At 43.9% G+C, this 27,486-nt stretch overlaps 1 protein-coding gene across 1 annotated transcript in view; it reads right to left on the bottom strand.

The window, feature by feature from the left end:
- Positions 1–27,486, bottom strand: part of USP31 (ubiquitin specific peptidase 31) — a 175,872-nt gene that overhangs the window by 30,566 nt on the left and 117,820 nt on the right. Inside the window, exons 12-14 of the mRNA XM_069209665.1 lie at positions 25,479–25,598; positions 23,850–24,075; positions 22,874–23,032 (exon numbers count right to left, since the gene is read on the bottom strand). Of these exons, the coding sequence (XP_069065766.1) occupies positions 22,874–23,032; positions 23,850–24,075; positions 25,479–25,598 (505 nt within the window). The remainder of the gene's footprint in view (positions 1–22,873; positions 23,033–23,849; positions 24,076–25,478; positions 25,599–27,486) is intronic.

Consider the following 27,486-nt stretch of genomic DNA (forward strand, 5'->3'; position numbering starts at 1 on the left):
TAGGAAATATTCCAATGACAGAAATATGTAAGGCAGCTACATGGTCTACGCCTCATACATTTACCAAACACTACTGTGTAGATGTGCTAACGGCACAACAAGCCACAGTAGGCCAAGCAGTACTACGAACATTGTTTAAAACAACTTCAACTCCTACAGGCTGAACCACCGCTTTTGGGGAGATAACTGCTTACTAGTCTATGCACAGCATGTGTATCTGCAGCTACACATGCCATTGAACGGAAAATGTCACTTACCCAGTGTACATCTGTTCGTGGCATTAGTCGCTGCAGATTCACATGCGCCCACCCGCCTCCCCGGGAGCTGTAGCCGTTTAGAAGTTGATCTTGAACATTTGTAAATATATTACTTTAAACTACATTATGTACATACGTATTCACTCCATTGCATGGGCACTATTACTAGCTTATACAACTCCTACCTCACCCTCTGCGGGAGAAAACAATCTAAGATGGAGTCGACGCCCATGCGCAATGGAGTCGAAAGGGGAGGAGTCCCTCGGTCTCGTGACTCGAAAAGACTTCTTCGAAGAAAAACAAGTTGTAACACTCCGAGCCCAACACCAGATGGCGGGATGTGCACAGCATGTGTATCTGCAGCTACACATGCCATCGAACATTTTAATATGTTGATACGACTGTAATGCTTCGAACAGCCCCTAGAGGACATCACAATGAAAATAGCATTTGTAAGAAACATGGACATGTAACTATGGTTAGCCCCTAGAGGGCATACAACACAAAAAATGCTAATAATGCAGTGTAACCATATATTTAGCCCCTAGAAGACATAGTGCATTTCATTTATCCAAGGATAACAGGCCTATAACAATGATATCACAACAAGGTCCTTAAGACACAAGCAACTCCCAGCTGTAAAACAAAAGTTCCAGCCAAGAGAGATCTTAAGCAGACATTGAATGGTGGGAGGGGTTATTATCTAGGGTCCCCACTAACCACGTGTGGGGAACAAAAGATGATGTAGGCGGAGTGCATGTTGTTGTGAATGTTTTGAAGGTGGTCCCATTGTCCTAGGATCACCACAGGCTGAAATATGAGCAAACATGGTTTGTAAAAGTAATGCCCTGCAAAGCGTTATGGGTTGAGTTTTCTCAAGTGCAGTGAATATTGTAGCATCTGCTCTCCCGCTGTGCCAGGAGAGGCGCTTTCACTTTGAAGATTTCTGTTTTAGGTAAAACATTCACCAATTTCAAGTGTTTTTAGGGGAGCCACAAGAAATTACTTTCATAAGTTAACTGTGAACAATGTGACTAGTGCTCCAATACCACCGATCGAGTTTACGCTGTTGTGCCTGTTCATGCTGTGAGCGCCATGGCAGCCATGCAGCACCAAGGGGAGAGACAAAATAAATAGTTCACCTACACTTAAGTATATCGGCAATCATGCAATAATCCATGTAACGGGGGCAGTCTGCAAGGCGAGACAAACGTAAACCATTTACAAATAAAATCAAGTGATTTTTTAAAGGCAAGCCCACGAACGAGTGAAAGTGATGGGCCTGACATGGACGTGGTTAAAAGCCCACAATATTCACAACAGGTCAAAGCGTTTGCGCGCTCGACTAAAAAAAGGAAAAAAAGAATCAAATCGACATAAGGTTATTCAAGCACATCACATGTACCTCTTTGTTTACCCGTACAAACTATGTTTCATTTGGCATTTTCAGGGCCAGCTATTAGGGCAGACCCCACATCAAAATCTCACTGAAGCTTGAAGAAATAATGAAAAATGTGGAGCTAGTCCTATGTTAACAAATTGCATTAATATTTTGTTGCATTTCTCAAATCGAGTTCACGGACCCAAACCATGCTTAGAACCAATGGAATTGTTGTTTAAGCTTATAGTCTGAGTAGTGTAGCGGGACATAATGCAGTGATTAGAAATGTATCAGCATTCAGCTTTACACCAAGATATGTAATGATTTCTGATTTTCTATAATCTTGCATTTTATAGTATTCTTTCACCAGAATCTTTTTCATTTATTGTTTAGTTTAGCAGAGGAATTCACTGAAGAGTTTAACCTCATTGTCCATCTTTGTAACGGACAATTCTATGGCCGAATCCATTACAGCGTTATGGCCAGGAAATACAAATAACCTGGTTAAATAACCATTATGCTCTACTGGATTTATCTTATTGTTGTTGTATGGAGGCTTTCGTATGAAGGGTTCTACACATATGGCAAAGAGAAGTGTTCATGTTATCTTGATACTCTTTTCCCCATACACTGCATCTCAGCTCCAGGGAAGCTGTAAAGAATCTGAATGAATCAAACCAAATCCTCAACTTGGCATGCCACTAGTATGCCCAAGTAACTATCAACATCTTTTTCTGCATTAAGTAGGATCACTGACAAACCACAGCTAGTAGCAGTATCAGAGGAGCTAGAAAGATCAGTAATACATAAAAGGGTGATTGCCTTAAGGTCATCAACTCTACAAGGAACAAGCCATTGCTATCAATAAAATACTACTTTGGTAATACTCCTGGCTCAGTCGCATGGCCATCACTTTTTAATACATTTTTTAATTGCTGTTAATTATTGAGGTAGATCTTTAAGAACCAGGGTTAATAGACAGTTTATTTTTCTTGAGAAATGTTATGATCTTAGGCTGTGCCCCAAATTAATGGAAATAAAAGCCTTGTAGTATGCCCAATAACAAGTACAAAAGGACTTCCACAATAAGGGAAAAAAGCTTTCTGTTAAATTTAAGTGGAATCCTGGCTGGTCACACAGACTCCCCACTGGTAAAGCTATTATTGCATTTTCTGTCCCTTTATGAGAAAAAAGGTTCTTCTAACGCCTCCTGATCTTCCTCAGTTAGAGATGCTATTTTTACGATGTCTAAATATGAATTTGACCAAATTTTGAATGAGGTTCATTTTTTTTTTGATAGACGTACGGTTTCTAAATTATTATCATTACTTTTTTTTTTTAAACAGTTATGCTATACAGTTTCCACATTGAATTAATGATAAAATGCCTATCCATTATGCTCAATATTGGCACCATCAATGCCGAACAAAACTATCAAAACTACTGCACATATCATTAACCCAAACGAATGCCCCTCCCCACCACTTTAGATGATTATAGTTCTCCACATTACTTCTTGCCATAATTGTGCCAACAGTGTCTAATCATATGAGTTCTTACTACACTTTACCAGTCTCACCCTATGACATGACCAATTTGTCCATATTAGCGGTACAGTACAAAAACCTACCCAACCATCCTCTCATCTTCCCATCTCCCCTGAGGAAAAGTGCCCACACACATCTTTTTGGAGTGCAGCTAACCACTTCACTCAGCGCCCTTCCAAATTATAGCTCATATTAATCTATTGCTTTTACAATTCTCTAGTCTTTCTAGAGTGGGAGGGGGCTCACCGTGGCCTACTGTGCGGGGGATCGGGCAGCAGTCTAATAATTTCAGCCCATGTTATAAAATCTTCAGCTAATCTGGCGTCCCCTACCCCCCCCCCAGTGCTCTTCAGTGCATTTATTGAGCTGTGGCTCATTTTAACAAGCCATATGTCGATTTGTTAATTTTGGAAAGCTGTATACTAAGCCAGCACATGGTTATTTTCCTTTTTGCAAGGACGTTTGCCCCACTCAAATCTTTCAAAAAAATAAAAAAGCGACTGAAATTACCTAGAGACAGTTTCTGCGATGTGGCTTTTCCTCATGTGCAGCACCATTTTTTGAGGAGTTGGGTGCACTGAAGATGAAGTTCCAGCCAATGGTAGAGGTCCGACATGGCTATAACCAAGTCACCAGCTTACCACTAATCTCACTCCATCTCGGACCATGAACAAATCAGCATCCACCCCGTTTTAGCACGCTCTACCATTTCCGATCAATGCACATGGGTAAGCAGCCATAGTGTCCTGTCACTGCTGCCCTGATTCACCAGCTTCAGTGCCACAGAGCGACCTGGCAGCTCTAGCACCATTACAAAGAACACAGGCTGCGTCAGGAGCCCAAAGATCCTAACCCACAGGGTGCTGGAAACAAAGCAGCTGGTCGGGGACTAGTGGTTGCTTAAATAACCTCCAGTGGTATAGGACTTGTCTTTTTAAAAACTACACACTTTCATTCTCATGCATGCAAACTGCCCTCAAACTTCCAGAGTTTAACAGTGCCTTTTTCTACCTTAATGATGGGGATATTTTAGGCCGCTGTTTACCCTGACTACCACATCACCATAAAACCTTAGAACAGTTATAAAAGGATAATTCATTTTAAAGAACAAAAAAGCCACTGATTTGGTTTCCAATGAGAAGCAAATTGCAGTTTCCAGTGTAAGGGGCTAAAATGAGCTTTTCTTTCTGAAAGGCTGTCAGGGCAAAGCTTTCAATAGGCACGCAATAAAACAGGTTGTCTGCCTATCAGTGCACAACAAATCACTTTTCCCTCTACAACAGTGGTTCCCAACCTGTGGTCCAGCGACCCCTGGGGGTCCGCAAAGCCTTCTCAGGGGGTCCGCGAGAGCCTAGAAAATTAAAAAATATTAACAAATATTGACAAACTAGGTCCCCAGCTTCCAGTAATGACTCAGGCGGGGGTCCCCGGATTCCCATGATGATTCAGTGGGGGTCCCTGGGTTCCATTAATGTTAAAATGGGGGTCCACAGAAATCAAAAGGTTGGGAACCACTGGTCTACAACCAACTCTGCATGAAAAGAAGAGGGGGAGCAATTGCAGACATTACCAATAACCAAACATAAGATGACATGCTGGATTGTTCATTAGATAGAATTAAGAGAAGTTAAGTCACACAAAGGACAACTGATCAAACTTCAAACCCACTCAGACAGCATCCAGATGATAAAATCAGTATAGGGATAAAAAGCAAGGATTAAGAGCTGGACATCATGTCTCGCTATGTACACTCAACGTAAATCCAGGTGTACCTTTAATATTAAAACTGCGAAACACCCGACAGACCAGCTCACAGCCTATCAATCTTCTGCACATAGCTTTAAAGGTATTTTTTGTGGTCACATTCATATTCCAATAGTTATGAACAATGGAACGAAGTTCAAAAACAGTAAGAAAGCACATTTTAGCACCAAAGCAGTCAGACCACATTACAGTCTGTAAGTGTTCGACTAAATAATTTCACAATCAGCTTGAATAACTTTGAATAACTGTGCAACCATGTTAAAATGTTTTAGAAATTGTCACAAAATATCAGATTGGCATTAATATTTAATTGACAGATTTTCTTCCCAAAAGTCAGCTTTCCAGTGTTAGTGGATACACGTGTCATGTCCAATTTACTGAAAGTCAGCCTTTTGTCCCCTATAAATAGCATTCAATTTTAGCATGAAAATTTATTTAATCTCCCTAAAACATGGGTGGTTCCCAAAAATATTTGTTTGTACCCAAATGCAATTTTTCAGTGAATTAGTGAAACCTCCAATTTTGGTCACAACCATCAGCCTGTCCATTTCATCACATATCTCCATTTCTATTGTCCAAGGACAGACTTCCTCACAGCATCATATCCTCACGTACCACACCAATATTCCAAAAAGGCAAAAAAACTTCATGCAACAAGGCACTGCTGCATTTGTTTAAGTACCGGCACATGATTAAATGTAGCAAACATGGACAGCAACTGTTATCGCCTGTCAGAGTCTGTAGCCATATAGTCAGGATTTCATGCATTTGCAGTTACTCATCTAACTTTGCCTGGAAATACTATCATATACAAGGTAAGATACTGACCTTGTACGCTCTGGCACTCTCACAACATGCCCTTCACACAGACAGTTATAGATACTTAACACTTATCACCTCACGCACTTTTTACGAAGAATATGTTGTTATTCTCAATTTAGTTCCAGTGCTGGGTATCACATGGAGATGGGAGTCGCTGGAATCCAAGGGTTAATGACAGGAAAAGATGAAACCGGCAGCTGCTCCTGAAAGATGTTTGAACATAGAAGGGGCAAGGCCAGGCCTTCCTGTGTTTAAAAATTGTCCATGTCAAGGAGGCAAGGGCATGCCTCACACGACTATCACTTTTTCTTATCCTTATCTTGGAAACCCTTAAACGCATTAGAGAGATCCTTAGGGAAGATAAATTTATGCTTACTTTGATAATCACAGGCAGGCTGGGGGCCCGCCAGTCCTAAAAATAAATTCACCCAGTCCCTCCGGTAAGCCATCCGTGCTCGGGTGAAGAAACAATAGCCTGGAATGCTTCAAAACCTGTTCTGTAGAACAAGCACTACCCTTGTGTCTGGTCTAAAAAAAAAAAAAATGGCCCAATGCACATCTTTATTTAAGGCAGATATTAACATCCTGATGCCACCTGCAAACTGGGTATAGAGAACCTAGGGTAAGAGCATGGCTGGCCTTTGGATCAATGTTGACTGTTTTTTGTTGGGGGAGGGGCTAGGTAGAGGGTTCAAGGAAAGATGGGTAGAAAGGGAGACTGACCGCATCTCACCCAAACTGATCAGCTGACACTGAAAGGAAGAAAACACAAAGGTGACTACTGAAATGGTTATAAAGGTCTCAGTCACTGTCCATCCATTGGTTCGATATTAGAGTTTTTAGTCTTTACTACACGACGCCACATCAGAATATGACCATCTTAAGCCGATCAGACTTCGTTGTGCTCAAATGGTCCAGTCCCTGGGGAAGATTTTTTGTGGACGGCCCCCTGACAGGTGGTGTGTGTGTGATCAGGAAGGAGGGTGGGGGCTTGGGGGCGTGAGAGTGTCTGGGCTTATTGGCAGTGCCAGCGCCCTTAAGGGACCCACCTTTGCTGCTAGAATGGCTGTGTTAGAAGAAGTTTGCCCTCGGCTACTATCTCATGCCCTCTTTTTTTTTTTTTTTTTTAACTCATCTGGGACATACTGGAGGAACTCCTCCATATCTGAATAGCAATCCAATTAAACTGGCGATGCACCAATAATTAGCTGACTAAGCTGCCACTCTTTACCCTGCGGCATCGCTTCATTTACTCTCCTTATATGGTTCACTGTTGTCACGGGTGCCCTGAGAGTTTGTCAGCTTGCTAGCAATATCTACCACCAAGGAGTCAGGGTGTCTTTGCCCCCAGATGTAGATGGGTTAGAAGGGGACGCTTTGCACTTTTTACGCACCTTGGAAGTGATAACCTTGCCTCTGACTGGATCCAGTCAGAGTTCCCTGGACTGTCCACATCATATGAATCCCAGGCATCATCATCCAGGGATGTATCTTGAATATCACCTCTCTATCTGAGTTCCCTTGTATGAGTGCGGTGAGCCCGGAGAGCTATATGAGAGGGGTGTCTGGTGGAGAGTCAGGCAAGAATGGAGGACACAGTGGTTTCAGTGGTGGCGGCTGAATGTCCAGAATTGGGCTTGGTGCCTTGTCTAACTTCTTCCTGTGTTTTTTGTGGCTTAGGAACTCAGAGGGCTTCCTCGAAACTCGTCCGGTGCTAGGCGCCTTATGGAACAGTCACTAGTAGGTGGGACAGGATCCAGCCCGTGAGAGAAGCTATCACAAGATGCTGTGGCAGAGTGACAATCTCATCCTTGAGCTTCTGAAGGATTGGTTCAACTGTCGTCAGTGCAGAGTTCTTCAGAGCCGAAGTTGAAGTATTCGGGAAAGGGACCAGTTTCAGCCTCAATGCCATGAGTTTTGTCTCCAACGGCCGGCCCAGGTGGCACCAACTTTAATGGTTTCTTCGGTACAGACATGAAGGTTCACTGCCGACCGTGGCTTGAAGGCAGTGGCAGCCCATAAGCCAAGTCTGCGGGTCCAGGGCAGCTGGACTCCTCTTTGCAGATGGCTGCTCCTAATACAAGCAATGTTGAGGAGGTGGGAAGCCATACTTGCAACCACTTGTGCCAGCAGTATCTCCTCAATCTCCGTTTCGGAGCTGGAGCTTAAATTGGGCAAGAAAATCTCGCCAGAGGCTGATGGCTGCACAGGTTGTTCCCCCTTAAGGTCCTTGTGCCGAAGAGGCCTTGGGTGTAATCTCAGTTCCTACACAACATCTCGAGGCGATGGGCACAGAGTTTTTTCTTCGAGCAGAAAGAGCAGCAGGCATTTTGTGGTGCTCGGGCGAGAGGCAGAGGTTGCAGAACTGATGGAGGTGCTTCGCATGACATCAAGGATAGTACCTAAAGGTCATCCATTCCCATCGCAGCCCAGGAGTGGAAAAGACAGATGAGGCAGGAGAGGCCCCAAATAGCCCCATGTGAGGCCTAGGATGAACAAAGTCACTCCGAACAAGAAATGCAGACATCGATAAAAAAAAATAGTTGTAGTAACGCAAGGAGAAACAATACAGACAGAGGGAGAGGAAACCGTGAAGAGGGGAAAAGAGTAACCCATTAGTGTTGATTCGGAGCATGGAACATGTCCAAACCAGATGACAGAAAGAAATCAATCTACCAGTGGAGTCAATGCCCAAGCAGATAACCAACAAAAGGAGGCGTCACAATATCTTGTGAGTCAAACGACTTTGTCAAAGAAAAACAACAGGCCCAACACTAGATGGCAGGAGTGTGCCCAGCATATGTATCTACAGCTACACACGCCTCGATAATTAGTTTTTAAAGACTCAAATTCTAGATACATTTGTAAATTACTATGAAGCTTTATATACTTCTGAAGCAATAGCTATGGAGGAAAACATTAAAATATTTACCAAACACAAGGATCAAGTTGTCAATAGTGATCTGCCTTCTTTAGACATTTCCTGTGAAGGAATGTCAATATCTAAAGAGTTCAGTTCAATGAAAGGTTAAGCTCCCAGTCAAGATGGCTTTCATATTGAGTTTTATGGGCATTGTTCCAAAAGCATAATACCTAAAATGCTTGAATTATTTAAATAGTTCTCAGATAATACAATAGCAGAAGGTACTTTTAAAGATGCATTAGCCTCATTTCTATAGAAGGTAAAAATCTTACACAATGTAAATTTATAGCCCTATTTCTTCAGTGAACAAGGAATATTAAAGTTTTGCATATTTACTCTTACCAAATGTACTAGGACAAGAACTATCTGGATGTGTTAAGGGGAGACTTCTCTGATAACGCAGGTCTCTTAATATTCTGAGTAGATCAAATACCTACAAGTCTCAATTAGCTGCAAAAATGCTCGATGTAGGATCAACGTTTTATCGAAGGGACCGGAAGACGCTGTCAAAACCTTAAATGCTTTGGTTCTAAAGTTATTATCTTAATATCATCACCCAAAGCATCTATTATTGTCAATGGTTTAATCTTTGCACCTTTTAAACTACATCGAGGGATAAGAAAAGGTAGTCACTTGTCTAAATAAAGCTTTTGTTATTTAAATTACAACAAAATAATAATACTCCTGGATTTTGTTACAGATCAAAACAAGCAAATATTGGTATATGCATATTATAGTTTGTTATTTATGTCCAATCCAGAATTGTACTTACCAGCTTTTATGGTAGAAGTAAATTAATTTTCCTTGGTTTCATGACAAGCTCGATTTTAGTGAATCAAAGTTCTTCCATTGACTAAATGTTTGTCTTAAACGGTCTTTCAATGATTCCAGTTTCACATGCAGCCCAAAAACGTAAATATTGAGGAATATACTTTGTCTGTTCCATAAAAGAAACAGTTAATTTAAACATGGATGATATTATTAAGAACGTCTCAGTCATATTTACCAAATGGAATCCCTTATTTCTGCCAAGATGAGTTAGGTTAGACTCCATTGAGATGACAGTAGTTTCTATTCTACAAATATAATTCTCTGTTCCTATACATTTTCCATCTCATTCTTTTCAGAGGGTATACTCTTTGTTGTCGTCATTGTTGTGGAATAGTACAAAGACATATGTGCCTCCCTAGATTGAAACAAAAACAAGATGGTAGTGTTAATTTTGCAGACTTTTGGTAACTATCTTATTGGTTGATACTTTGGCTAATCATATTGCGCACCTCGTTTCCTATAATCAAGAGTTGTGAGTCAGGCAGCTCTCCTATGTGCCGTTATTTGATGTCATTCTGCTCCAGAAGTGATGAGCGGAGCGCATATAAGCACCACCCAGGCTTTCGTAGGGTGCCACAGATGAAGAGCCCATCATCAAACTTGCATTTCCAGGATCCAGATCACAGAATGGAAGAGGCAAGAGGGACGGTGAAGAATCTGCTTTAATGAAGTAGCCGCCAGAAAGGTCATTACCGAAGATAAGTGACTTGTCCTTCTGACAAATACTTCTAATCACAGACTCCTCACCTGATGAGCAGATCCAGAGAAGTACCTCCATAGGTGGTGGGTTCATAAGCTGCCTCAGACCAAGAAGTCCTGCAGGACCAAGAGGGCAAAATAACCCTTTCAACATACCTTACTTTCGAGGCATGAGATCATTCTTAAAGTATTTACCAACCCACACATAGCTGCCTGGCATATATCCAGAACAGGAACTCTGTAATGACAGCAGCCTTGGCTTTAGCAGACTGAGTCAGCAAGCCTTCTAGTGGTGGAATTTCAGACCATGAGTACCAGATTTTAATGCAGAGAAGATATTTACCTTCGGTAATGCATTATCTGGTAGACATTCTACCTAGCTGCAGACTCATTACCTTAGAAAATTACCCAGGTGTGAGACTGGATCTAGAAGTTCTTGACCACTACTTCTGCGAGCCGGTAACTGGAGTCATCTGGCTCTGCAACAGCAGAGTCTTCCACGCAGGAAAGGACATTCGCCATACCTTTATAGGCATCACTGTGACGTAAGTTACTTCACACACCGGGAGCGCAGAACCACAATAAAAACTGACCACTGGTGTGAAATTCTAAGGCCCTGAGTAGAGTGTCCCTTTCGCTGCAATCGGCTTGCAGAGCGGGTAAGATTGGAGGGTAGTTAAGGAATCTGAAGCTAGCTAGAGTCTCTACCAGATAAGGCATTATCGAAGGCAACTAACTTGTTCATCTGATAGACTTCTAGCCGTAGATTCCTAACTTTGGAATAGATACCCAAGAAATGCCTTCCTGAGGTGGGTCTGCAAAGCAAATTTAAACAAAACAAATCCTGCAGGACCGAACAGGTGCAGTGCCCGTCACGACAGACGTGTCTGTCCAGAAAATAGTGTGGGGTAAACAAGTGCAAAAATGCCCATGTTGATACCGGACACATCTAGGACTAGGACTCCACAGGCTAACACAGTAGTTACAGCCTTAGTTCTGGTGGACTGAGCATGCAGGGAGTTGCTTCTTGGCAATGCGTAGCAGATCTTGATGCAGAGCACTATCCATCCTGGGATGGTCCATTTCTGCATAGTCTTCACTTTTTAACAACTCCATACCCCACGAAGAGTTGATTGCCCAACTGGAACTATTTTGTGCAATCACTGTAGAGCGACAACACTCTTTTTGGGTTCAGACAACAGTCTCTCCTCCTCTTTGGAGGGGTGAGGCAGAGCAAAAGAAGGTAGGCAGGGTGATGTTCTGGCCCACATTGAAGGCAGTCACAACCTTCGGAAGGAAGGAGGCACGTGTCCTCAGGACCAGCTTGTCCGGGTAGAAGGTGGTGTAGGGAGGGTGTGCAGAGAGTACCTGCAATCCACTGACCCTTCTGGCCAATGTTATGGAGACTAGAAAGGAAGATTTGATGGTCAGTACCCTAAGAGAGCAATTGGGCTCAAAGGGTCCACATAACAAGCAAGTGAGAACAAGATTTAGATTCCAGTGGGGCATGCTGCATGCCTTTAAGAAACCTTACTATAACAGGTGACTTGAATAAAGAAGGTTGGTCTGGCAACTGAAAAATTTGCTGAAATGGCTGATCGATAACTTAACTGTGCTCAGAGCAGAGCCCTGGTGGACCAACAATAGAACAAACAGAACAACCTTGGATAGAGGTCCAGGAAGAGGGTTGATGTCATGAGAATCACACTATGTCACAAACTTATCCTTCCGGTGGGCATATATCGACTTGGTGGAGTGACACCTGGCTACCAGAACAACGTCACAGACTTCGGGAAGAAGGTCGAAAACTGTCAACTGTCACCCTTATTCTTCCCGTATGAAGGTGGAGGGTGGGCAGGTTCGGGTGCAGCACCCTCCTCTGTTGCTGAGACAGAATATCCTCTTCTCTTGAAGAGACACTTTGATCATGGGCAGACTGTCATGCTCAACATCTCAGGATACCAAACTCTCTGTGCCCTATCTGAAGCCTCAAAAATAATTTGGGCCCAGTTGTTCCTCATCTTCTTGAGAACTCTGGGAACAGTGGTGTACATGAGGCCAGCAGACTAAAAGCAGCACCGAGCCAAGTTGCCTTGGAAACTTCAGCAGGTATCTTCTGCCGATTTTGTACACCCTGGAATTTGGAGAGCCCGCCTGGTGTTGAACCAGCAGGAAAGTGCTCAGGAGTTCCAGTCATGTCTAGAGACCGCGAGAAAGAGCCATGACCCTACCTTGCCTTGTTTGTTGGAGTACCACATGGTGGTGGTGTTGTTCGAGGACACCTGAATCAGCCACGTCTTGATCAGAGGAAGAAAGGATTTCAATGCCAAGTGAATCAATTGAAGCTCCAAAAGGTGCTCTGATCTCCAGCTCTCCCAGATGGCCACCCCATCCAAGAAGTGAGGCATCTGTCATCACCATCAGCTCTGCCTGGGGAAGGGAGAGGGATCTGCCACTGACCTAACTGCAGTTTGTCATCTACAACTGTAGACTTTTTGCAGTTTCCTCCAAGATCTGAACCATGTTGGTGAGATTCCCCTGATGCTCTTCCCACTGGGACTTCTGGTCCCACTGAAAATCTTAACAGGCATGGGTTACAAGCAGAATGCCATGAGGCTCAACATCCTCAGTGTCATTCTCAACGAAATGCAGGATAAAGGTTGAAACATTGGTGTCATAGCCTGAATATCCTGGACTCGCTTCTTGGGAGGACAGGAAAAAAACTACACTGTGTACAGAACATCTCAGATAAAAAGAAGCATCAGAGGGAATCCGGTGTGACTTTGGCATGCTGATAGCGAACCTCAGCAAATGCAGAAGGTTCGCAGTAGTCTGGAGGAGGGAGACAACTGCCTGGAGCAAGCCTGCCTTCAACAGCCAATCGTTGAGATAGGGAAAAACTGGGACCCCTGACTTCTGCAGATGAACTGAAACCACTTATTACCGTGAACAACTGAGGGGCGCAGGTATGACTGAAGGGGAACAAGGCACACTGAAAGTGCTCCTGGTCCACTATGAACCGCAGTTAACATCTCTGGGCAGGCAGGATGGGGATCTGAAATATGCATCCTGCAAGACCAATGCTACTATCCAGTCTCCCAGGTCTAGGAAAGGCAGAACTTGCAACAGCACTTTGAATTTCTCTTTTTTCAGGAAGAGACTGAGAAGGCAAAGGTTTACGATAGGACAAAAGCTTCTGTCCTTCTGGGGCACCAAAAAGTAGCTGGAACAGCATCCCCTATATGGCAGGAAGAGGTGGTCCATCGTCAGCCAGTTGTCAGTGCTTGGCATGGGTGGATGGCTAGTCAAAAAGAGGAGGGAGTAACCCCTTTGGACGATTTTCAAAACCCAACAGTCCAAGGTTACTGACCACCAGTGATGCAGGTGATGGCACATCCTATTCCCCACTGGATGCCCATGATGGTCGGAGGGCAAAATAAAGAGGTTTGGAGGCTGCAGCTGCCAGGTAGTGGATTGGCCCAATCTAGTACTATCATCTATGGGGCCATATCCTCGGCCATGAAAAGGCTGGGAAGCCTGTTGGCCAAGGTGTTAGGAGGGTAGGAACACTGCTGGGTCCCCCTTCTGTGTCCACAAAAGGATCAGAAGGCGGACTGGGTGTGACGACAGGCCACAGACAAGCCCAAAGATTTGGCTGTAGCTATGCTGTCCTTGAAACGCCCAAGCGCAAGTCCACCTTGTTTCAAAAAGATGACAACCATCAAAGGGCATGTACATAAGCGAAGCTTGGACAACCCCGAAAAGCCAGTAGTTCTCAGCCAGGTGTGGTGCTGCACAGCCACTGACTATGGAATTGCTCTACCCAGCGAGTTGGTTCTGTCAAGTCCACATTGTATAGCGAGCTTTGCTGCATCTTTCCTGTCAGCAATCACTTGGCATAGTAGGACTCGGGCCTCCTCTGAGGCCACTGCAGTACTTGTACAACCAAATCCCAGATCGTGTGGGAATATCGGCTCAAAAGAAACATGGTGTTTATCAACCACAATGCAAGGCTGCAGAAGAGAACATACTTTTGCCAAATGTATCCAGCCCTTTGGATTCTCTATCTAGTGGAGTGATAGGAAACATGTCAGGGTTGATCCTGGAGGTGGAGGCTTGGACAACCAAGCTCTCTGGGGTGTGGTGCTGGGTAAGTAAACTGGGTTCCTAAAGAGCAGGGTGATGGCAGCAGGCTACATTTCTATGCACAGTAGCCCCTGTGCAGGACTTTGACAAGCACCCGCATAGGACACTAGTAAGGGTTTAATTAAGGGGGGGGGGAGGGGTTTAAAGTTTAAGAAGCAACGCCTCTCCGCTGAGGCACTTCCATCAAGACGTTTGTCTTGAATGCCACAGAGGGTAGCTGAAGGTCCAAGACCTCAGCTGGCCTATGCGCAACCATAGCTAAAGAGGCTCCCTCCTCCACAGCCACGGCAGCAGGAAAGACCAAGTCAGTGTCAGGTGAGTTGTCTAAACCACTGGCCTCCGCCAGTTCCTCATACCAGTTGTCCTCATTCTTATCTAGGGGATGCTGGTATCCATAAGGGTCCTCAGACCCATCCCATTTGTCTCCCTGTCAAATACAAAAGGCACCAGCTATGATCCGGAGAGCAGGGTGGTGGAGCCAGAATCCCCTGAAGTTAATCTGCCCATTGCTACTACGATTACTATGCCCCCATCCTGTTAGATCTCTCAGTGGCTTTTGATACTGCCAACCACGAGTTGTTGATTGCCAGGATCTGTAGTATGGGGAACGAAGGCCAGGCCGCTACTCTGCAGCAGTCCTTCCTTTCTGGACGACTTCAATCTGTGGCTTTAGGTGATCTAACCTTGGATCTCTACACACAGCCATGTGGGGTACCACACGGGTCGTCACTGAGCCCCACGCTGTCCACGCGATATGTTTCCACTTTGGCCACACTCATTAAATCCTTTGGATTTGCAATAATGGCTTTATATACCAACGAAAGGCAGATTTTGGTCTCCATAGCTAAAAATTATACCTGCTCTAGTGAACTTTTTAGAAATTGCATGAGCGCTGTTAGCAAATGGATGGATTTAAATTACCTTAAATTGAATTCCTCGCAAACTGAGGTTATCCTTTTTGTCAACAATGCAACTTTCTGGTCTCCGGCCCGGTGGCCGTCGGATCTGGGTGAGGTTTCCACACCTGTTACAAAGGTTAAAAATCTTGGGGTAATCTTTGGGTAATCTTGGATCATCTAAATTTCAGAGGTCAAGTGAAAATGGTTAACTCCTCCTCTTTTCAAGCCTTAAGAATGATCAAAAGATTAAGAAATTACCTTTTGACTTGCAGAAAGACAGTAGTCATTGCTCTGGTTTTGGCCAGACTGGACTACTGTAACAATCTGTACCTGGATCTGGCCGAGAGATCTCTAGCCAAACTTCAAACTCTGCAAAATGCGGCTGCAAAGTTTGTCTTATCAAACCCTAAACGCCTGTCTGCAAAATGTATTTTTAGAAAATCCTTAAAGACATGGCTTATCACTCAAGCAAGTGGTTAAGGGGCTGTTCTCCTTCCTCCTTGAATCCCACACAGCGCCTAGACACCTTTGGGTATTTGTTCACTCTTTATAACATTTTTCAATCATTTCCATTCATTAAGGACTTTTTGTTACTGTGAACGAGCTACCTTAAATTTCCCAACGATTATTTTTTAACCAGCTTTAATTTATCAGAAGTTTTATCAAAGAAACTGCAAAGTAGGGCCGGGATTCGGTTAGAAAATAGAGAAGCTGTTTTTATTATTTGTTTAAAGAGAAGTGTTTTTGATTGTACATTATGAGATGTTGTACCATGATATCTATAATTAACCGTTATATGTTTTGTAGACAGGAGGAAGATATGTAATTTAAATATATTTGTAATAACGCAATATTCTCTGCCTTTTTATGAGACCAAAACACGCTATTTTTGACTGACTGAATGAAAATGTCACTTACCCAGTGTACATCTGTTCGTGGCATCAGTCGCTGTAGATTCGCATGTTTTGCATAGCTCGCCATCTGGTGTTGGGTCGGAGTGTTACAAGTTGTTTTTCTTCGAAGAAGTCTTTCGAGTCACGGGACCGAGTGACTCCTCCTTTTGTCTCCATTGCGCATGGGCGTCGACTCCATCTTCGATTGTTTTTCCCCGCAGAGGGTGAGGTAGGAGTTCTACTGTAGTAATAGTGGCCATGCAATGGAGTGACTAAGTATGTACCTATTTAAGGTTAAAATAATATATATACAAATAGTTGAAGGTACCTTCCGAACTGCTACAGGCTCCCGGGGAGGCGGGTGGGCACATGCGAATCTACAGCGACTGATGCCACGAACAGATGTACACTGGGTAAGTGACATTTTCAGTTCGATGGCATCTGTCGCTGTAGATACGCATGTTTTGCATAGACTAGTAAGCAGTTATCTCCCCAAAGCGGTGGCTCAGCCTGTAGGAGTGGGAGTAGTCTGAAACAATGTTCTTAATACGGCTTGACCTACTGTGGCTTGTTGTGCGGATAACACGTCTACACAGTAGTGCTTGGTGAATGTGTGAGGCGTAGACCATGTGGCTGCCTTACATATTTCTTGCATTGGGATGTTTCCTAGAAAGGCCATGGTAGCACCTTTCTTTCTGGTTGAGTGTGCCCTTGGTGTAATGGGCCGTTGTCGTTTAGCTTTAAGGTAGCAGATTTGGATGCATTTAACTATCCATCTGGCTATACCTTGTTTTGATATTGGGTTTCCTGCATGAGGTTTTTGGAATGCAATAAATAGCTGTTTAGTTTTCCTGATGCTCTTTGTTCTGTCAATGTAATACATTAATGCTCTTTTGACATCTAAAGTATGTAGTGCCCTCTCAGCTACGGAATCTGGCTGTGGGAAGAACACTGGAAGTTCCACTGTTTGATTTAGATGGAACAGTGAAATAACTTTTGGTAGAAATTTAGGATTAGTCCTTAGGACGACCTTATTTTTGTGTAGTTGTATAAAAGGTTCTTGTATTGTAAATGCCTGAATCTCGCTTACTCTTCTTAGAGAAGTAATGGCGATGAGAAATGCAACCTTCCATGTTAGGAACTGTATTTCGCAGGAGTGCATGGGTTCAAAAGGTGGACCCATAAGTCTAGTTAAGACAACATTTAGGTTCCATGAAGGAACAGGTGGTGTTCTTGGTGGAATAATTCTTTTAAGGCCCTCCATGAATGCTTTAATGACTGGTATCCTATATAGGGAAGTTGAATAGGTAGGCTGCAGGTATGCAGATATTGCTGCAAGGTGTATTTTAATGGAAGAGAAAGCTAGGTTAGATTTTTGTAAGTCAAGCAAGTAACCCACTACATGTTTTGGGGTTGCGTGTAATGGTTGGATTTGATTAATATGGCAGTAGCAAACAAACCTCTTCCATTTACTGGCATAGCAGTGCCTGGTGGATGGCCTTCTGGCTTGCTTTATGACTTCCATACATTCTTGGGTAAGTTGTAAGTGTCCGAATTCTAGGATTTCAGGAGCCAGATTGCTAGATTCAGCGATGCTGGATCTGGGTGTCTGATCGTTTGGTTGTGTTGTGTTAACAGATCCGGCCTGTTGGGCAGTTTGATGTGGGGTACTACTGATAGGTCTAGCAGCGTTGTGTACCAGGGTTGCCTTGCCCAAGTTGGTGCTATTAATATGAGTTTGAGTTTGTTTTGACTGAGTTTGTTTACCAGATAAGGAAGGAGAGGGAGAGGAGGAAAAGCGTAGGCAAATATCCCTGACCAGTTGATCCATAGGGCATTGCCGTGGGACTGCCTGTGTGGGTATCTGGATGCGAAGTTTTGGCATTTTGCGTTCTCTTTTGTCGCAAACAAGTCTATTTGAGGTGTTCCCCAGAGCGTGAAGTAAGTGTTCAGAATTTGGGGGTGAATTTCCCATTCGTGGACCTGTTGGTGATCTCGAGAGAGATTGTCTGCGAGTTGATTCTGAATTCCTGGGATAAATTGTGCTATTAGGCGAATTTGGTTGTGAATTGCCCAACGCCATATCTTTTGTGCCAGCAGGCTCAATTGCGTTGAGTGCGTCCCCCCTTGTTTGTTTAGATAATACATTGTTGTCATGTCTGTTTTGACGAGAATGTATTTGTGAACTATTATTGGTTGAAAAGCCTTTAGTGCTTGAAAAACTGCTAGCAGTTCTAGGTGATTTATATGCAGTTTTGTTTGATGTACGTTCCATTGTCCTTGTATGCTGTGTTGATCGAGGTGTGCTCCCCACCCTGTCATGGAAGCATCTGTTATTACGTATTGTGGCACTGGGTCTTGGAAAGGCCGCCCTTTGTTTAAATTTATATTGTTCCACCATAAAAGCGAGAGGTAAGTTTGGCGGTCTATTAACACCAGATCTGTAAGGTGACCCTGTGCTTGTGACCACTGTGATGCTAGGCACTGTTGTAAGGGCCTCATGTGCAGTCTTGCGTTTGGGACAATGGCTATGCATGAAGACATCATGCCTAGGAGTTGTAATATCATCTTTGCTTGTATTTTTTGTGTTGGATACATGCGTTGTATGATGTTGTTGAAATTTTGAATTCTTTGTGGACTTGGAGTGGCTACTCCTATTGTTGTGTTTATTATGGCTCCTAGGTATTGTTGTACCTTGCGCGGCAGAATGTTGGATTTTGCGAAGTTGACTGTGAACCCTAGTTTGTAGAGGGTTTGTATGATTTGATTTGTGTGGTGTGAGCGAACGAATGGGTCTTGATTAGCCAGTCGTCTAGATACGGGAATACATGTATTTGCTGCCTTCTGATGTGTGCAGCGACTACTGCTAGACATTTGGTAAAGACTCTTGGTGCGGTTGTTAAACCGAAAGGCAGTACCTTGAATTGGTAGTGTATTCCTTTGAATACAAACCTTAGGTATTTCCTGTGCGATGGATGTATTGGTATATGGAAATACGCGTCTTTGAGGTCTAATGTTGTCATGTAGTCGTGTAGTTTCGGCAATGGTAACACTTCTTGTAGTGTGACCATGTGAAAGTGGTCTGATTTGATGTATGTGTTTAGTATTCTTAGGTCTAGGATTGGTCTTAGCGTTTTGTCCTTCTTTGGTATTAAGAAGTACAGTGAATAAACTCCTGTGTTTATTTGTGTGTTTAGTACTAACTCGATTGCGTTCTTTTGCAATAGTGCTTGAACTCCTATCTCCAGGAGCTCGGAATGATGTTTTGATAAATTTTGTGCTCTTGGTGGTATGTTTGGAGGGAATTGTAGAAATTCTATGCAATAACCATTTTGGATAATTGCTAGAACCCAAGTGTCTGTAGTGATTTCCTCCCATGCTTTGTAATAATGACCTATTCTTCCCCCCACTGGTGTTGTGTGGAGGGGGTGAGTGACATGTGAGTCACTGCTTAGTTGTAGGGGTTTTGGGGCTTTGAAATTTTCCCCTATTCCTAGGGAATTGCCCTCCTCTATATTGGCCCCGAAAGCCTCCCCTGTACTGTCCCTGGTAACTGGATGGTGTTGCCTGTGAGGTGCTGGCTTGTGTGGCCTGACCCCGAAACCCCTCCTCTAAAGGGTGTTTTGCGGAAGGTGCTGTAATTTCCTCTGCTCTGTGGGGAGTAGAGTGCGCCCATGGCTTTAGCAGTGTCCGTGTCCTTTTTAAGTTTCTCAATCGCCGTGTCCACTTCTGGACCGAACAGTTCTTTTTCGTTGAATGGCATATTGAGAACTGCCTGCTGAATCTCTGGTTTAAACCCAGACGTTCGTAGCCATGCATGCCTTCTGATGGTCACAGATGTATTTATTGTTCTTGCAGCTGTGTCTGCTGCGTCCATGGAGGAGCGTATCTGGTTGTTTGAAATGTTCTGTCCTTCCTCAACCACTTGCTTTGCCCTCTTTTGTAGGTCTTTGGGTAGATGTTCAATGAGATGTTGCATCTCATCCCAATGGGCTCTGTCATAGCGCGCAAGTAGTGCCTGTGAGTTAGCGATGCGCCACTGGTTTGCAGCTTGTGCTGCGACTCTTTCCAGCTGCATCGAACTTGCGGCTTTCCTTATCTGGGGGTGGTGCATCCCCAGATGTGTGGAAGTTGGCCCTTTTCCTAGCTGCTCCTACAACGACAGAATCTGGTGGCAGCTGTGAAGTTATGAAAATAGGGTCTGTAGGAGGCGCTTTATACTTTTTTTCCACCCTTGGTGTGATTGCCCTACTTTTGACCGGCTCCTTAAAGATGTCTTTTGCGTGCCGAAGCATACCAGGGAGCATAGGCAGGCTTTGGTAGGAGCTGTGGGTGGCGGAGAGGGTGTTGAATAGAAAGTCATCCTCGACTTGTTCTGAGTGGAGGCTTACATTGTGGAATTGTGCTGCTCTAGCCACCACCTGAGAATATGCAGTACTGTCTTCTGGTGGTGATGGCTTTGTAGGGTATGCCTCCGGACTGTTATCTGACACAGGGGCGTCATATAAGTCCCATGCGTCCTGATCCTGGTCACCTTGGCTCATGGTGGTGTGAGCCGGGGAATGTGATGGAGTTTGTGCTGGTGAGACGTGAATTAGAGGTGGAGGAGAGGGTGGCGGAGTAACCCTTTTCACCATTTTTGTTTGTGGTGTTTGGTCAGTTTGAAATTCCAGTCTTCTCTTTCTCCTAATAGGGGAAAGGGTGCTTATCTTTCCTGTCCCCTGCTGTATAAAAATACGTTTCTGCGTATGGTCTACATCGGTGGATTGCAGGTCTTCCTCAAACCTATGCTTTCGCATTTGGGAGGTCATTGATTGCTCTTCTGTATAAGAGCCTGAAACTGGGTCGGTTGCAGGTTGTTTTGGCACCGAAACCCTGTCTGCATCTTTTTTCGGCTCCGAGGTGACTTTTTTCTTTTTCGGAGTCGAAACATCTCGCCGTCGATCTTCGTTGGTGCCGCTGTCTCGGCGTCGAGCCGTGCCTACACCGCTATCTCGGTGTCGATGTATGTCTCCAGCACTTTCTCGGTCCCGAGAAGGCTGCGTGCCGGTGTCTCGACCGGAGTCGGACGGTCTCGGCACTGTTTGGGCCTTTTTCGGTGCCGACGGTCGGTCACCGAATTTATGGGTGGAGCCATGGCCTGGTGGCAGTGGCGTCCCCTGGGCCTTGACAATCTTCTTATGAGTGGTTTTCGACGTCTTACTCACGGTTCGTGGATCGTCGAATTCCTCGGAGTCCGATTCGTGTATCGAAAAGGTTTCTTCCTCTTCTTGTATCTCGAACTCTCGGTGGGCTGTCGGCGTGGACGCCATTTGAAGTCTTCTGGCTCGACGGTCTCGGAGTGTTTTTCGGGACCGGAACGCACGACCGGCCTCGCAAGTGTCTTCACTGTGCTCAGGTGACAGGCACAGGTTACAGACCAAATGTTGGTCTGTATAGGGGTATTTGTTGTGGCATTTGGGACAGAAACGGAACGGGGTCCGTTCCATCGGCGTTCTTCTACACGCGGTCGGGCCGAGCAGGCCCCGACGGGGGATCGAAAACTACCCCAAAGGGCTCCGGAGCTCTTCGATCTTCGATGCAGTGTTGATTCTAACTACGCCGATCCCGAACGCAACAATACCGACGAAAATCTTCCGAAATTTAGCTGTTTTTCCGTTCCGAAACTCGGAGCGACAGAAACACGTCCGAACCCGATGGCGGAAAAAAAACAATCGAAGATGGAGTCGACGCCCATGCGCAATAGAGACAAAAGGAGGAGTCACTCGGTCCCGTGACTCGAAAGACTTCTTCGAAGAAAAACAACTTGTAACACTCCGACCCAACACCAGATGGCGAGCTATGCAAAACATGCGTATCTACAGCGACAGATGCCATCGAACTTAAAGTTTCTATCTCTATTGTAGGGTCTTTAATTTTAGACAGACGCTGAATAGACTTGCAAGCTCATCACTTCCAGGTCAGTCCAAAGAAAAACAATGGACAAACTGAAAGGAATGGTAAATATCAAGGACAGGTGAAATGAAGCAAATAGTCTAGAAGAGAAAACTCACTGGCTTTAGTGCTCTTATTGAAGTTCTAAAGAACAAATACCATGCGGATATCATGCATTGTTTTCCAAGTGGCCACTGCAGATTTGCTCCTTCCGCAGGAGGAACACTTCCCAAAAAGTGAAGGCGTGCTGACTGTAATTAGCAACAGAGGTGAAAACTGGTCAATGGAAGATCTCTCCAGCAAACCGTACTGTGAACACTCAGCCATAGAGAGAATACAAAACGGACCAAAAAGGCAGACCATTATGCTCATTAATCTTGATCACAGGATGAGAAAAATTAACTGACTTATGACATGAAGGAGCTCCATTTCTTTTTATTTTATCTTCTTGAAATGGCATCTGCTTTTAATCAATTTCCTTACATTTCGTTCCTCAATATGCCCCTTTCTATTTAAAATTGAATTTGAAAGATTAAACCATGGATTTTCAGTTTAGGTTACTATTTATTTTTACACTCACTGGTTTGCCAAGGTAAATATATAAAAACAATAAGTTTGTGTTTCACGTAGATCAGCACAGAGATTTCCATTTTTAAAAAGGCTCTCAGATATAGCTATAGAAAGATGGTGAACAGGCAAAGGATGGAAAACACAAAAGGTGACCCTGCCAGAAACTCAATGGTATACAAAAACAGTGAGACAACACAGGCTCTTTACCTGCCAAAGAGCTGTTGGCTGACCAAGAAGGAACTGCAGCCCGCCTTTGATAGAACAGGATATATGCTGTATGTTTGCAGACTTCCTCCTCAGATAGCTGCCGAACTTCACTATCGTCAAAGCAGTACCACAGTCCGTCCACAGAGTTCTTGCAGTAAGCTGTGAAAAACATGAAGGAATAGTTACTTCAAGCTGCAACACTAACTAAAAAATGAAGATGGCTATTACGCATTCCATGAGATAAGTTGCTAACTACCATACAGCTGGATGTCTTTGGATGATCTTTTCATTGCATTAATGAACAGCTGGGTGGTGGTTGTGCATTATAAACCACAGCAATGTTTCAGCATGGCAAATTACAACTTCAGTTTTATACTGTTACCATAGCCTTACATTTCTTCCTTTACAATACTACATTCCCACTTCATCATTACATTAGCCCCAGAATGAACACTCACATCATGGTCCTAACCCCTACCTATCTCCCTATAACATAGATCTCAGGTTTCCCAAATGACAACAGCTATGAACTGTCAAGAGCTGAACTCCTACTGCCACAACCAGCCTGCTTCAATACATCACGTAATGCACATATGTCTCACAAACCCCTGGGATTTATAAAGTCCATTACCATAACCTACTAAGCAATAATCTGCTGACCAATTGTTGGACACCTTCTTGCAAAACCATGAAGTAATCTTCAATTACCATAATCTCAGGCACACTCCTGTCACCACCCAATGCAACAAATGCATCACAATCAATGTCCACTGAAATAAAATCATTACCATAAAAACCCAGTTGAAGGGAAGACATGCAACTACTTCAAAGCATTTGCACAAAGAATTATGCACAGACTGGCCTTACTGCCATGTAACTCAAAATAGGCAAAAAATACAAGCAAACAGTCCACATTGCATCTAACATGCCAAGAGTGTAAGAGGCTATGCAGCGTCATATGTGATGTATGTGTTACCTATGTAATGCCCAGCCTGCATGGTCCCTTGGTGATTGCATACAGCATATAAATCATAGATAAAGTCCTCCGGATCTCGGCCAAGTCCATATGGTCGTCTCCAGGGTGACCAATGAGACGGCAGGCTCCAGCTACTCTGGCTGCGCTTCACAACGTGAGGAGTCATGTCCAGGCCAAGAAGAGGAAACTTTACCATGTTCTGTAACTTCATCCGCCGGTCACCGTCCTGTTTAGAAATTAATCATACAAAAACACAACTTGCATGAAGGAAGTAAACTGATACGTATCAGTAAGGTTCAAAACCCCCTTTATAAACTGCCACATAAAAATACAGTATTGGCAATAACGTTGAACCAGCTCTGGAAAAATAAATAAAAATATAACATGAAATAGACATCCTAGTAAGAGAGCTCTCTTTTAGCCACCACAAAGTTTAAAAAGAGGGTGTTAGACAGCTCAAGTGTCGGAGTGCTGTGGGCAACAACTCAAAAACGCAAAGGACTCAAATCATCTAAAATGCTACCCACCACACCACCCTCAGTCCTCTCTCCCCCCCCTCTGGCTGCACACCACTGCCTGAGGCCTACAACAGAATCCTGCCTCCCAAAAGGGCATGAGATGGCATCACATTTCTCAAAACAGCCTCAGGCTTCTCACCTGCCAGCAGAGCTGTGGATTGCATCTCACCCACCAGGTAGCATATGCCAACTCCTAAAACAACACCAACAGCTTTCACTGGAAAGCAAGGCTTCAGATGCCCCCAAAACCCCCCGACTTCCTACACTGGCTAAAACAACCGAAGACTGATTCCAGTCTCTCAAAGGGCCTTCAACTGCTACATCTTGGAGATCTCTTTCAGGGTACAGCCTCTCAGAGGACCTCCAACTCTGCTGCTGTGTTTGAACTGTAGATTGACAGTGAATTCTGAGTGGGACTGGCTCAGACTTTAATCAACTGAATGGGTATCATTAGCAACTGTTAATGACTGTGCATCAATGTGCAAAACAGCTCTAGCTACTTCAACATAAAAAGCAAGTTATTATAACAACTGGCCATAGGTTCTTTGGCGTCTTAGCGGTCAAGTCAACCACAATTTGGAATCCGGGACAATTTGTTTTGCATATCTACGGAGGTATGTACCCTCAAGGCCCATCTTAGAGGATGCTAATAGCTTAAAAAAACAAGGCATTGTCTGAAGGAGGTTCTTACAACTTTGAACCAGTTTGTAGTTAAGTCTTTTAAAGGACTACAGGCAGGCTAAGATTGCACCTGAATACCCCACGTTTTTAGGTGACATTCCCAAATTATTAGTTGGCATCAATCGAAGCCACCCTTGCTTCAGTTTGGCCCCAGATAACATCTTACCCCAGGACGGAGCCTTAGATGGAGTTTATCATGGAGATTAACCTAACTAGATTATAGCACAACAAAACTAAATTGGGAACGTGTACCTCCACATACCATTTTTTCTCCATACCTGCCCGAAAATGCTTTAAATGTTCTCACATTTTGCAAGAACCCAGACAGATTTTATTATCTTTCATCTGTAGCATACAACAACTGATTCCAGGGCATTGCAAAAAAATGCTCCCACTTCATTGGAAATGGCCTTATTGCTTCATTGCCTACCTGTCGGAATCTCTTCAGATGAATGATGAGGACATCGGGCAAAGTCCAAAGGCTCAGTCTAATGCTTCCTTGCTGCAACTGTTTACAATGAGGGCAACGCCAAGCATCATCTGGAGCAAGCTGGAAATACGCCAAACAATAGTATGAGAGAAATGCTACATATTTAGCTTAAAACGTCATACAGGAGGACTACCAGCCATCCAGACAAGAAGAAGAAAGACCAACCTGACAAGGATGAAAAAAGCAGTGAGACAACAGTTTCCACACTAGATGTTGAAGGTGCCATAAAAGGTCAAAGAGTAAACAATGAAAAACAAAGCTGTGTGGACAGTCGGACACACAACTGAGGTGGGTTTTGGCAGTCAGACAGCAGAGATCAGCCAGTTTGCAAGAAGGCAAGATAGCAGAAGTGGCACAAACAGTGGGAACGTGGTCCAATCCAAACAGAGTGAACTGAGGAGGTTAATGCTCATCAGGATGCATGTGAAATGGAGCAGGTGCACCCAAAGGCAAGCAGAAGAACACAGCTAGGTAGTATGATGGCCATTTAAGCATACTAGGTAGATATAGCAAAAAGTCAGAGGAGTCTGATGCTTCCAAAGTGTGAGTAAAGGGAGAAGGGTGTGGAGCCAGGATCCAAGTAGAAGGGCTCTTGTGCCATAAAGCAAAAAAGGAGAAAAATAAATAAATAAAGAAGTCCACTGCACCCCAGCATGAGCAGAAGGTGGACGACCACGTCACATAGCAAGTTGAGGAGAGGTTGCTGCACCAGAACATGAAGAAAGGAGCCCCTGCACAAAACGTGAGAGCACAGACCGCACCAGAACATGAGGAGCAAAGGGACTTCGTGACAGAACACAAACTGAAGGGGATGAGATCCTGCATGACAATGCGGGCAAAAGGAGACTAACCAGTGCTAGAATGCAACAGCCTGCTCAGCAGAGGTGGCAACTCAAGCCAGATGACAATCTCCGTTATTTCTTCTTACGGACTCCCCCACTGCATTTAATATATCTATTTTGAGGGTGCATTTCTTATTATGTATACTGCATTGTGTTATTTGCACGTGTAAAGTATGACATTTGCTTTATGACAGTTTGATAGTCTGTCAGTTGTTCACATATGTGTATTCAAACGGTTTATACAGTTTTACAGAATTGAGTAAAGATGTAACAATATTAATATGTTAAGTCTTGCTTTGGACATAATTTGAAGTGAGGCCTGCCCTAATCAAAATAATTGATAAAGTGTATTTAAGTTGGGTGCAGACAAGTACAAGGCTGAGAGAAATGTTTGACTTCATTGGAGACTGAGTATTGAATAAACACAATCTGTAATCCCCATTTGTGGAGTCCCCAGCAATAAGGCATGTCAGACCGAGCCTGGTCAATGGTATTGCTGGGGCAGAAAGCTAATCTGTGCAGAGATAGACAATTACCTTCTTCAACAGAATATCACTTCAAATGTGTCTCTAAGGTATGCTGGTGAGAAGCCACCTTAGAAAGTCCTACAGGCCCTTTTGGTGCTAAAACAGTTTAGCTAGACCCAAGCGTGGATGGTTGGAGGAAATATACTAAATCCATCTTTTCCAAGGAACAACGCTCTAAAATGCTTACAATGTTGGAATTCCTTTAAATATTTTTGATATAAATTTTATTGCCACTGTTTTGTCCATTTTTATAGCTACAACTACACACTTAACAGCTAGAATAGGACATTAGTTTTAATGATAGCCTACTCATTTAATGCTTAGTTGGTTAATGGCCTACAGTCCACCAAGTCCGGTTTCCTGTCTCTAGATGGCATTGAGCCTGCAGTTATTGCCAGCGGGTCTGGAAAACCTAATCCTGGGCATATTTACCTCAGAAAAGCAAATATCCATATCACAATTAAAGATAAATGGTTGCTGCACCAGGCATTAGGAAACAGCAACCAAGAGCAGTCAGACTGCCACAGCTAATAGTTGAAACATCCAACTATTGACCCAAATCCATGATGGCACACTTTT

The sequence above is a fragment of the Pleurodeles waltl genome, chromosome 10, assembly GCF_031143425.1.
Source record: "Pleurodeles waltl isolate 20211129_DDA chromosome 10, aPleWal1.hap1.20221129, whole genome shotgun sequence".
Taxonomy (NCBI): Eukaryota; Metazoa; Chordata; class Amphibia; order Caudata; family Salamandridae; genus Pleurodeles; species Pleurodeles waltl.